The sequence below is a fragment of the Asparagus officinalis genome, chromosome 3 (assembly GCF_001876935.1).
Source record: "Asparagus officinalis chromosome 3, Aspof.V1, whole genome shotgun sequence".
NCBI lineage: Eukaryota > Viridiplantae > Streptophyta > Magnoliopsida > Asparagales > Asparagaceae > Asparagus > Asparagus officinalis.
Window position 1 is genome coordinate 22132841 of NC_033796.1, and position 10199 is coordinate 22143039.

Sequence of the window (10199 nt, forward strand, 5' to 3'; positions counted from 1 at the left end):
GTAATGACATCTGATGGATGGAGAAAGAACGATGACTTGCGAAGTTTTAAAACTTCTTCCCGCAAAAGACAAAATTATTTCACTTCCAAAACTTCTTCCAGCATATGACCAATCTTTGTTTTCCCTCTTCAATGCAATCCAAACTCAAAATCAAAGACACAACTTTTAACCCAGCCCCCACCAACTTCAGTTCTTCATTTGACACAACAGAAACGATAACGTTGACGAGGTTAGGGACGAGGTCGGTGGAGGGGAGGGGGATCATGGTGGCAGGGCAAGTGGTGTTCCCGGAGTCGAGTCAGTGCTGGATCGACCGGCGATCGTAGGTGACGCCGGTGCAGAGGCTGACGGGGGAGCGCATGACCTCAAGGGAGATTGGGCAGCGGAAGAAGGAGGGGGTCTTGATTTCGAGGCGGGGGCTGCTGAGCTGCTTCTCCCTATTTATCTTTCTTTTTTTCCCGGGGTGTTTTTTGGTGATTTTGATCAGTTTCTCCCAATTTATATTTAGGGGATCGTGGAGTTTTTACACTGTAACAAACTTCACGAACTCCCGTAAAGTTTTAACGGTTACTTAAAATTTTGCTAAACTTCACGAGAGTTGAATTCCCTTTAAGTTTCTGAAAAATGTTTTCAGAAATCGACCTGGTTTCAACGCTGAGGCTGAAACAAGGTCGGTTTTTGAAAAAAGTGTAAAATAGGTCGTTTTTTAAAAATAAAAGTTCAAACATGATTGTTTTGAAAATTTGTCCCTGATTCTTCTCGTTCTCTTCTAGAATCTTCTCGTGCAACCCCAGAACCTCCGTCGCCCATGTAAACTTCCTGAGAATCAGAAAGTGGGTTTGCACCCCTTAATGCTGGCAAGGAATTGAGAAGGGGAGGTGAAAGGAGGGGAGGGAAGAGGATGGAGGCATAATCTCTACGGCAAAGATTGAGTTGGGTGGTGGGATTAAGATGGGAGCAGAGAAGGTTAAGGAGGAGGTTAAGAGTAGAGATGGAGCGGTGGATGAGTCCATAAGAAGGAAGGGAAGAGGAAAAGGAGAAGTAAGTTTGGGTTTGTAACGCTGAACAGGTTTTAGTTTCTAAACGGGTATGAATTTGATTGATAATGGGTTCGAGCTCGTGACAGAGGAATGGAATGGTCGATCGGTCCCTCTTATATATAATAGTTAAATAACCAAATATTCCATTCAAATCAAACAGCCCTAACCAGGGGGACAAATTTCAACACGGCTATATGATTCGGAAAATGATAGGGGCACACCCTCAACCATAACCTTAATTACACCATTCTCTCATTTGCACCGGGCCCCACATGAGATTTTAAAATTTTAAAATCCCATGTGGGATCCGGTGCACTGTAACAAATGAGAAAGGAGGTGTGGTTGAGGTTGTGGTTGGAGGTGTGCCTCTAGTACCACCCATATGATTCAGAGCACTAATATCAAAATATAAAGATTAGACTATTGAAGATTTAAGAGACTAATGTCGAAAAATCCCTTCTAAAATTTTGATGGGATGTGGGTCATGAATGTGGGTAACTATCCGAATCCGTACATCTGAAAATTTGAATTGATAAAGGGTAAACACTAATTGACCTTGAATTGATGGATTTCTGTTTGATTTTCATGACCTCTGTATCTAACAAATTTGTTGGCATGCTGAATTTGTTGGCGAACTATAATTTAAGAAAATTTCTTTTATTTGGACTACACTTTGTTAGTCTAAGTGTAGATCAAAAGCTCAAGCTGAAGCTAGAATCAGGAAGACGAAGCAAAACGAAGGAAACATGAAAATTGCAATACAGTCGACCGCGATGGTCTCGGCGGTCGACCGCGAACGTGCACGGGACAGGAAAAGGTCTCTGGACTTTTTTCGGTCAATTGCGACGGTTGGTGCGGTCGACCGCGCCTGGACCCTGGACCTAAGTAAGTCTCTGGACTTTTTCCGGTCATCCGCGACAGAAGGTTCAGTCGACCGCGAAAACCCTATAAGCGCAGTCTGGGTTCTGTCGTTTATCCGGTCGATCGCGACTGGTTCGACGGTCGACTGCGAGTCGAGCTGGCAGTTTTCTAAACTGTTTTGGATTATGTTTTGATTCAGATTGATATAAATACCCAAACGTTTTTAGGGTTTATTAGTCCATCAGAAACTATCTGAAAGAGAGTTTTTAGAAAGAGAGAATCCCAGAGAGATTAAACCCTAGTTTAAGTGCTTGTATTCCTTCTTCAATTAATCAAAGAATTGTGTGGTGTGGCTCCCGAGTACGTAGGCACGTTGCCGAATCTCGTTAAATCTATGTGTTCGTCTCTTTTACTATTCTTGTAAGTTTTGATCTTTATTTATGGTGAATTTCTTTCTTGTTCAACTTTCTAACAAGATCCGGAAGGATCGATTTGACTGTTTCGAATCCCAACGCTCTTGTATCTTACAGGTAACGCGTAAACTTTTTGAGTTTTATCAGTTTTGTCTTGGGGTGGCACTAGGGACACACCCCCAACCATATCCTAAACCACACATCCTCTCTCATATGCTATAGTACACCGAGCTTCATATGAGATTTTAAAATTTTAAAATCCTATGTGGGGCCGGTGTACTGTAACATATGAGAGAGAGAATATGGTTTGAGATGTGATTAGGGGTGTGCCCCTATCATTTTCCTTTGTCTTGTAGCTGATATGACTTATTTTCCAGTCATTTCATTCGTATCCATTTGGAATTTTGACTAGCACGGATATGAGAAATTCATTAAGAAATTGTGTATTTTTACAGTTATTAGAACCGAAGAAGAAACCATTAAACCCAAAAGCCGCCATGTTTTCAAGAACGAGTACCACCTTCCCTTTAGCCAAACTCCCTTCTCCCTCTCTCTCCTCTCGCTCTCTCTCCTCATTCCCATCATCCACAGCCTCCCTCATCCTCTCTCACCTCAATTCCAACGACACTTCAGCAGCAATCTCCACCCTCCTCTCCTCTCTCCCCTCTTCAACCTCCCCTCCTCCCCCTTCACTCCTCAACCCCATCTTCTCCTCTCTCTCCAAAACCCACCAATTCCAATCCGCCATCTCTCTCTACAACTCCCTCCTCCATCACAAAATCACCCCTGATCTAATCTCCGCTAACATAGTTCTCAACTGTTACTGCCAAGCTCACCAAATTGACCATGCCCAGAAACTGTTCGACGAAATGCCGCAATGGGGCTTGTCACCCGATCCCGTCTCATTTAACACTCTTGTTAAAGGGTATTGTAAAGAGAACCGGGTTGGTGATGCTTTTCGGGTTTTGGAATGGATGAAGAGGAAAGGGTGGAGCCCGAATGTGTACACATATTCGATGCTTATTGGGGTTGTTTCTCGAAAGGAGAGCATGGATTCCTTAATGGGTTTGAAGCTTATGACAGAGATGATGATGGGTGGAGTGGAGCCGAGCGGGGTGAATTGTAATTGTGTGCTTGCTTCATTGTGTAAGGAGAGGAAAATTATTGAGGCGAGGTTGGTTTATGGGTGGATGAAGAAGGCAGGGATTGGGGTTGATATTGTGAGCTGCACTTGTTTTCTTGATGTTTTCTGTCGGGAGAGGATGTTGGTTGAAGCAAGATTGCTTTTTGATGAGATGCCGGAGATGGGTGTTGCTCCGAATTTGATTACATGCAATACCTTGATTCATGGGTATTGTGTGAGTGGGAAGTTGGACGAAGCTTTGAAAATGCTTGATGATATGGTTAAGAATGGTCCTAGTCCGAATATAAAGACATTTACGATTGTGATAAAGGGGCTTTGTGTAGGTGGGAAGCTAGAGGAGGCGATAAGGGTAATAGACATAATGACTCAACAGGGGATCAACCTTGATAAGTTCATATATTGCACCTTGCTTGAAGGTTTATGCAAAATAGGCAAGTTGGAGGATGCAGTTCAACATTTTCATCAAATGGGAGAAACCATGGAATTTAATGATATTGTTGCTTATAATATCTTGATTAACGCATTTTGCAAAATGGGCAACATGGAGAGGGCCAAAGAGTTATTTATGGAGGTTACTGATAAAGGATTGAGCCCTGATTTGCGTGCGTACACAACCTTGATTGACGGATTTTGTAAGATCGGAAACATTGAGGCTGCACAAGAAGTGGTAAGGGACATTCAGAAGAACGGTGTTAAGCCTGACGTAATAATGTTCTCTGTATTGATGGAGGGGTTTTGTGAGGCTAAAAATTTTGAAGCTGCAGAAAATTTACTGTGTGATATGGCACGGTATGGTCTTGAACCGAACATGGCTATCTATACCACAATGATATTTGGTTTGTGCAAGTCCGGGGATATGGATCGGGCCTTGCACTTTATGAAAGAAATGACAGAAAAAGGGCATCAGCCCAATGCCAAAACTTATATGAGACTGTTCAAGTGAAATGTGTAGGTAAGGAAAGCCTTTGTCATGCCAAGAATTAGCTTTATTAAATGAACATACAAACAAACGATTAGCTAATCGGCTTGAGAAACCGAACTGTCATCAAGGAAAATATCGGTCCTCAGGAAGAACATTACATAGCATGAAGCATGATACAGAAGGTATAACAGTGTGTTAGCATGAAGGAATTTCTTGAAAGATAGAAATTTGCCTTTTGAATAGTTCATTCAGGGGAGGGGAGAAATTTGCCTTTTGCATGAATTTCTTTCCATAGACAACTGTGATATGAACAGCTTGCTATATTCCTAAGTTATGCTACTGAATAAGGAGGGGGGAGAACTGGAGACATTTTTTTTAATGTTTGGTAGAATTTTGCACCGTACAGATTAGAAAAAATTGCATATTTAGCTTTTGAAGGTGTCTTATTTTTCTGTTAGTTGATTTATTTGACGGTATTGCTGTAAAAAATTCAACCAAAACCTTTGCTTGCTTACAAGGCTATATGCAAAATTCCAGAGGTTGCTAGTGATTTCTTCCAGTAAAAGGCCATGAGTTAACCAGAGCACCATCTATCACATAAAGTTTGGTCATCTTCACAGAGTATGTAGTGGAGCCTGCAAATAGTTCTTCTTGTCTCTTTCTTGCTGCTTGATTTCTATAATATTACTTTAATATCCACTGGTTGCTCGGGTTGATTCTGCTGGATTTCCTTTTCATGTTCTTGATATACTTTGTATAATCCATTTTGGAGGTATCTCTTCTTCTCAATATCTTGCTTTTACTTGCATATAAATCTTCTTATAAGTAGTCATTTTAGCAAAATCGTAAAGATTATCTTATGCTGATGTGTGGACTTTTAAGTATGCACGCTTTAAATTTACTGTCTCTTGTTCTTTTTTATACCTTTGTTCTTTTAATTTTTTGTCTTGCTGCTTTATTTTGGTGATCTGTTCATCTAGTCATGCTCTTGTGTTTGGGTTCCAAAGATATTCACATCAGACAGTCTTGTGCTATATTCTTCTGAAGCCTGCTTCTTATGTTCATGGAATAAAGCAGAAGTAATTTCGTACTAAATTTGAGAAAACAATTTCGTACTAATTTGAGAAAACGTGCAGTATATTTGTAGGGCATTTCTTAGATTTTTGAATGAAGGAAAACCTCAAGCCTCAAGGCAACGAAGGTTAGAGTCCTTCGCATTTTCTCATACTAGTTGTCACTATATACTACTGCATCCTTAGACCAAAGCCCCCAGTAGCCGTAGGTATGCCCAACAGCCTCCTGAACTTTGCGCTCACCCTTGCTCCCAAGGTCACTCTGACCGTGATTAGGGGGTACTATGTCAAACGTCAAAGATTATTCTTTCTGAGTATTTTTTTCCCTTTCGTTTTGGTTATTGTAACTAAAAGGAATCCAAGCTATATGTTACCATATCTTAAACTAGCCTAGAATTCAACAATCCCATCTAAAGGATTTTTGTGAAGTAGAATAGGTGGTGATTATCAGTATTGTGTTTGATTGATACCGTAGAGGAGCAAATGACCATAGATGTATCGGTGTGCACTTATGTGTGGTTAATATTTTTATACCATGATATACGCATTTGTGAAATGTGATATTGCACAACTATGTTACTATGCATATAGGATTATAAAACCTTAGATGTTTATTCCAAATTGCAGGAATCTTTATCTATATTTGGATGAGAAAAGCTAAGCCGAACAAAATGTGTCAATCCTCAATATCACTATAGAGTTTAAACCTAGATCAATATTTTTTTTAGCATAGCAGATATACTACAAAAAGGCATATGATATAACTAGTTGCAAGAGTTCATAGGGAGGCAGCATCCTGAATTTGTCGTACTAAAGAGACATCTAATGGCCAGCTGATGAAGATAAATGTATCAGGGAAAAAACATAGATTAAATGAGCCAGATGAGATTCTTCATCATCATCAAAAAAAAAAAAAAAAAAAAAAAAAAAAAAAACAAAAAAAAAAAAAAAAAAAAAAACGAAACAAACACAGATCAAATCTTAACAGTAGAAAAACAATTCGCAGTATTAGTCCTGTTCTTCAAAAACACAGTAATATCACAATTCACCAGTGACGTCGCATGAATCTTGAAAATCTTCAGTATTATCGCATCACCCTCCACTGTTGACCCTGAAGTCATGTTCAACATCCCCGTCATCACATCAGGCAAAAAGCTAGGATTCGATGCCATCTTATCTATCTCCAACTCTATCAGAGTACTTATATTCTGTGTTGACCTAGCTTCAATCTCTCCTGCAGGGATTGGAGCCTCACCAACAGAATTTCCCCGGTAATAGATCGTAGTACTTGTATTTTTATACTTCAATCCTGCGTAATTCCTGTTTTTGATGAAGACATCGATTCCAAGGGTAACTTCTAGAGTTATAATAGGAAAGATACCGAACTCAATGTGCTGGAGATTGACAGGAGTTGCAACTACTTCTGGCTGTTTTGGCTTGAGGAGTGTGAAGTACAGGATAACTAGGGTTACAATGAGGAGGAGGATGATGGTTGTTGTTACAATGCAGCAGGTTATCAAGCATTTTCTTGCACTGGGCTTCATTTTTCTTGGTTTTTTTATTTTGGTTGGTTATGTTAATTTTTGGAGGTTTAAGTAGAGTTGAGGGAAGTTTTGTTGGAGGCTTGTGATGTTGGTGTAGATTAAGGCAAGGTGTTGGTGGAGTAGTATATGTGAGTTTTATGGGTTCATGTGTTTGTTTGTTTTGCAGACTTCATGTTCTCTGTTTTGGCTAATTCTTCGGTTGATCTCGGCCGTGGATTTTGTGCTGAGGATGACATCAAGGGTGATGATGGAGTTAGAAGTTAATTTTGGTATTTAAAACAAGGACGTTTCATGATGCACGGGATGGTTGGAAACGCTTGAAACTGAACAATTAAAGACGAGAGAGATGAATGCTATAGACTTTCATTCTTTGTTCTAATTGAGCAGGATTTTGCCATAAAAGTTTCCAAGTTTGAAACAATTATTACGGATCCATTCTTTATAGTTAAATAAGTAAAATAATAATAATAATAACAGCTTGCGCTTGAAAACTCCTTGTTTTTCCCCTTGCTCTTCCCTTTTTTTTTTCCATTTTTTTTTTGGAAAACTTGCATAAGGGAAAAGGAAAATTCTTTTTGATATATAGAGTTCTCTGCATCAGATCACTTTTTAAATAAATTTTGATTTAGCACTAAACAGACTCATGTTAGCACTGCTTGTACTATGTTATTGGAAAAGAAAATTGCAAAAAAATTGTGGGAACCTTAGTCTTTGATTCTGTGGTTGGACAAGATTGGCGTTCTTTATGATTATGTGGTTGAGTGGAGTTTGTATCTCATTCTAACTCGCGGAAATTAGGACTAGGGTTAGAGTTATTTGGTTCCTCTATAAAATGTATTTTATTGGATAATGGAGACTGAAGACAGTAGGCTAGGGTTGAAGTGTAGGTTTTATTGATTCATAAAGAAGTCCGATTCTTCCCCCAATATCACAACACGATTGTAGAAGTTTCATTTTGGCAGAATCTTCCACTTACCAGCTCTCGGTTCTTTTAGTTCCTAGACTCAGTTGTCTTATTTTCAGATGTGTGTACTTTTCTCTCAACTCCTGGAGATAAACTGCTCTTCTGTTTTAGTGTAGTAGTAGGTCTAGCTTATAGTTCCATTAGAAGCTTGGTGATGACTGTCGTGTTATCTTTCTGGTTGTTATTTTTTGGCAGCCATTCCTTCTACTGTTGCAACTTTCATCGGCTTGTGATCTCTGGAAGGTTAGGAAACACTGCAGCTGTTATCTGGAGGGTGACGACTAGGGTCCGTTCCCCTTCGATAAAATCTTCTTCGGTTCCTATCCTCTTCACTTTTTTATAGTTTTTATGACCGTTTTGTATATTCTAGACTTTATTCTATATCAATATATATTTGAACAAGGAATCTCACCCTGTTTTCTGCTTAAAAAAAATTTATAGGAATTTTAATTTTAAGAAAAAAGGGTGAAGGAATGCAAAGGGAGCCCTGGTTCAGAGAGGAGCTGGGTTCAGGAGATAGCGTGTTCAAAATCAGACTAGACATAGTTTATATAAGAAGAGAGGCACACATCTCATGGTGAACGTGGACGTAAACTGTCAACAAAATACAAATCAAGCAGCATAAGAGATCCAGAGCAAACTACTTAGTTTTCCAGATTGAATTCTCATTGCTTGCCATATATCCTCATCTACAAGCCATGAATATTCTCATGACAAGAAGCAAAGTATTAGCCTTTTAATTAACACAAAAGCTCACCAACCCATCCCACCCTTTAATACAAAAATAGTCTTCATATGCTTTGCTCCAGAGCCTAAGATATCCAAAAGATGAGAAATGAACAAAGGGTGAGCCTAAAAGTCATCCATGAACTCCTATAAATACTTCACAAAGCCTCTTCCTCCCAAATCAAGCAAATAGTAATAATCCTAGCTAGGCTCAATCAACACCCAGTTTTCCAGCACTCGGGTTGCTCAGATTTGTTCTCATGGCAGGATTTCATTATTTGCTAGTTTTGAGCCTCGCTCTGGCTGTGTCAATTGCTGCTGGGGCAACCCAATTCAAGGTTGGTGGGCCCAAGGGCTGGTCAGTCCCAAACGACCCTAAAGAATACAGGCAATGGGCCGAGAAGCAAAGGTTTCAGATTGGAGACTCATTGTGTAAGCTTCTAAAGTATAAATTAATATATGATCAATGTGAAATTATGAAAAACCTTAAAACTTTAACTGGCGTTTCGTTATGAATATATTGCAGTATTTGTCTACCAACGAGACACGGACTCTGTTGCCCTCGTGGATGAGAGTTCTTACCGCAGCTGTGACACGTCAGCGTCCATCCGCACATTTGATGATGGGAACACGGTCTTTAAGTTTACCCGATCCGGCCCATTTTACTTCATTAGTGGTAACAAAGGCAATTGTCTCAAAAACGAGTCCTTGGTTGTTGTAGTTATGGCTGATCGCAGCAGCAGAACTAGCTTGGCCCCATCTCCTTCTTCCTCTGCTTCTCCTCCTCCTCCTCCCCCTCTAGGCTCAATGGTGTTCATGCCATCAACGACGAATCCTAACGAGGGATCAAATTCTTCTAACGGAGCTTCTCATAAGATGATGGGCTTGATGGCCTCAATTGGGGCGTTTATTGGGTCGCTCTTCTTTGTGCTGTGAGGCCCATTCACCTAAGTCGTGCATTGTACTATGTTGTGCCATTATTTATTTGTAATTTTTTTTGTTAAGTTTATTATTGGTATGATGGTCTTTGAATTCTATTATTGACGTATCTGGATTGATTGGTTGATTTTACTTCCCGAAAGGAAGTACGTTATATAGAGGGTGGATATCATTATTTCTTCGCGTTTATCCTTCTCTTTTATTTTCTTTTTGCCGTTTTGAATTAGCGAGTTTTGACAATTGGAATACTTGATATGTCATAATAAATACCCCCATATTAGACTAAAAATTTTACTAATTAATATGAATAGACTTGAGGTTGGTGATATTTTTGTAAAATTATAATGCAGCATAAACAAATGTGACCCCCACATCAAGAAGAAGAAGAAAAAAAAATGAACAATGATAATTAAATTTCAATTGTTGGATCTCAAGGGCCAGATATTTGGGAAGGGCCGAAACGGTGTAGTACCAGTGAGTCACATATTACTGTAACAAACAGGCCTCCAATACATTTTTCAAGATGCCAATGTAACAAATTCTAATCATTTCTGGTAGAAAGATATATTAGTT

General features: G+C 39.4%; 3 protein-coding genes across 3 annotated transcripts; 2 read left to right on the forward strand and 1 right to left on the reverse strand.

Annotated features, from left to right (window-relative positions):
• LOC109833353 (pentatricopeptide repeat-containing protein At1g12775, mitochondrial-like) lies at positions 2751-5105 on the forward strand. Its single transcript, XM_020401001.1, has one exon. It carries the CDS (start codon positions 2812-2814, stop codon positions 4399-4401), a length of 1590 nt encoding a protein of 529 aa, XP_020256590.1. The 5' UTR covers positions 2751-2811; the 3' UTR covers positions 4402-5105.
• On the reverse strand, positions 6428-6997 carry LOC109834762. The gene has a single exon (XM_020402783.1). The coding sequence runs from the start codon at positions 6995-6997 to the stop codon at positions 6428-6430; it is 570 nt and encodes a 189-aa protein (XP_020258372.1).
• Positions 8773-9722, forward strand: LOC109832140 (early nodulin-like protein 1). The gene is made up of 2 exons (XM_020399577.1): positions 8773-9119; positions 9214-9722. The coding sequence occupies exons 1-2, from the start codon at positions 8948-8950 to the stop codon at positions 9621-9623; spliced, it is 582 nt and encodes a 193-aa protein (XP_020255166.1). The 5' UTR covers positions 8773-8947; the 3' UTR covers positions 9624-9722.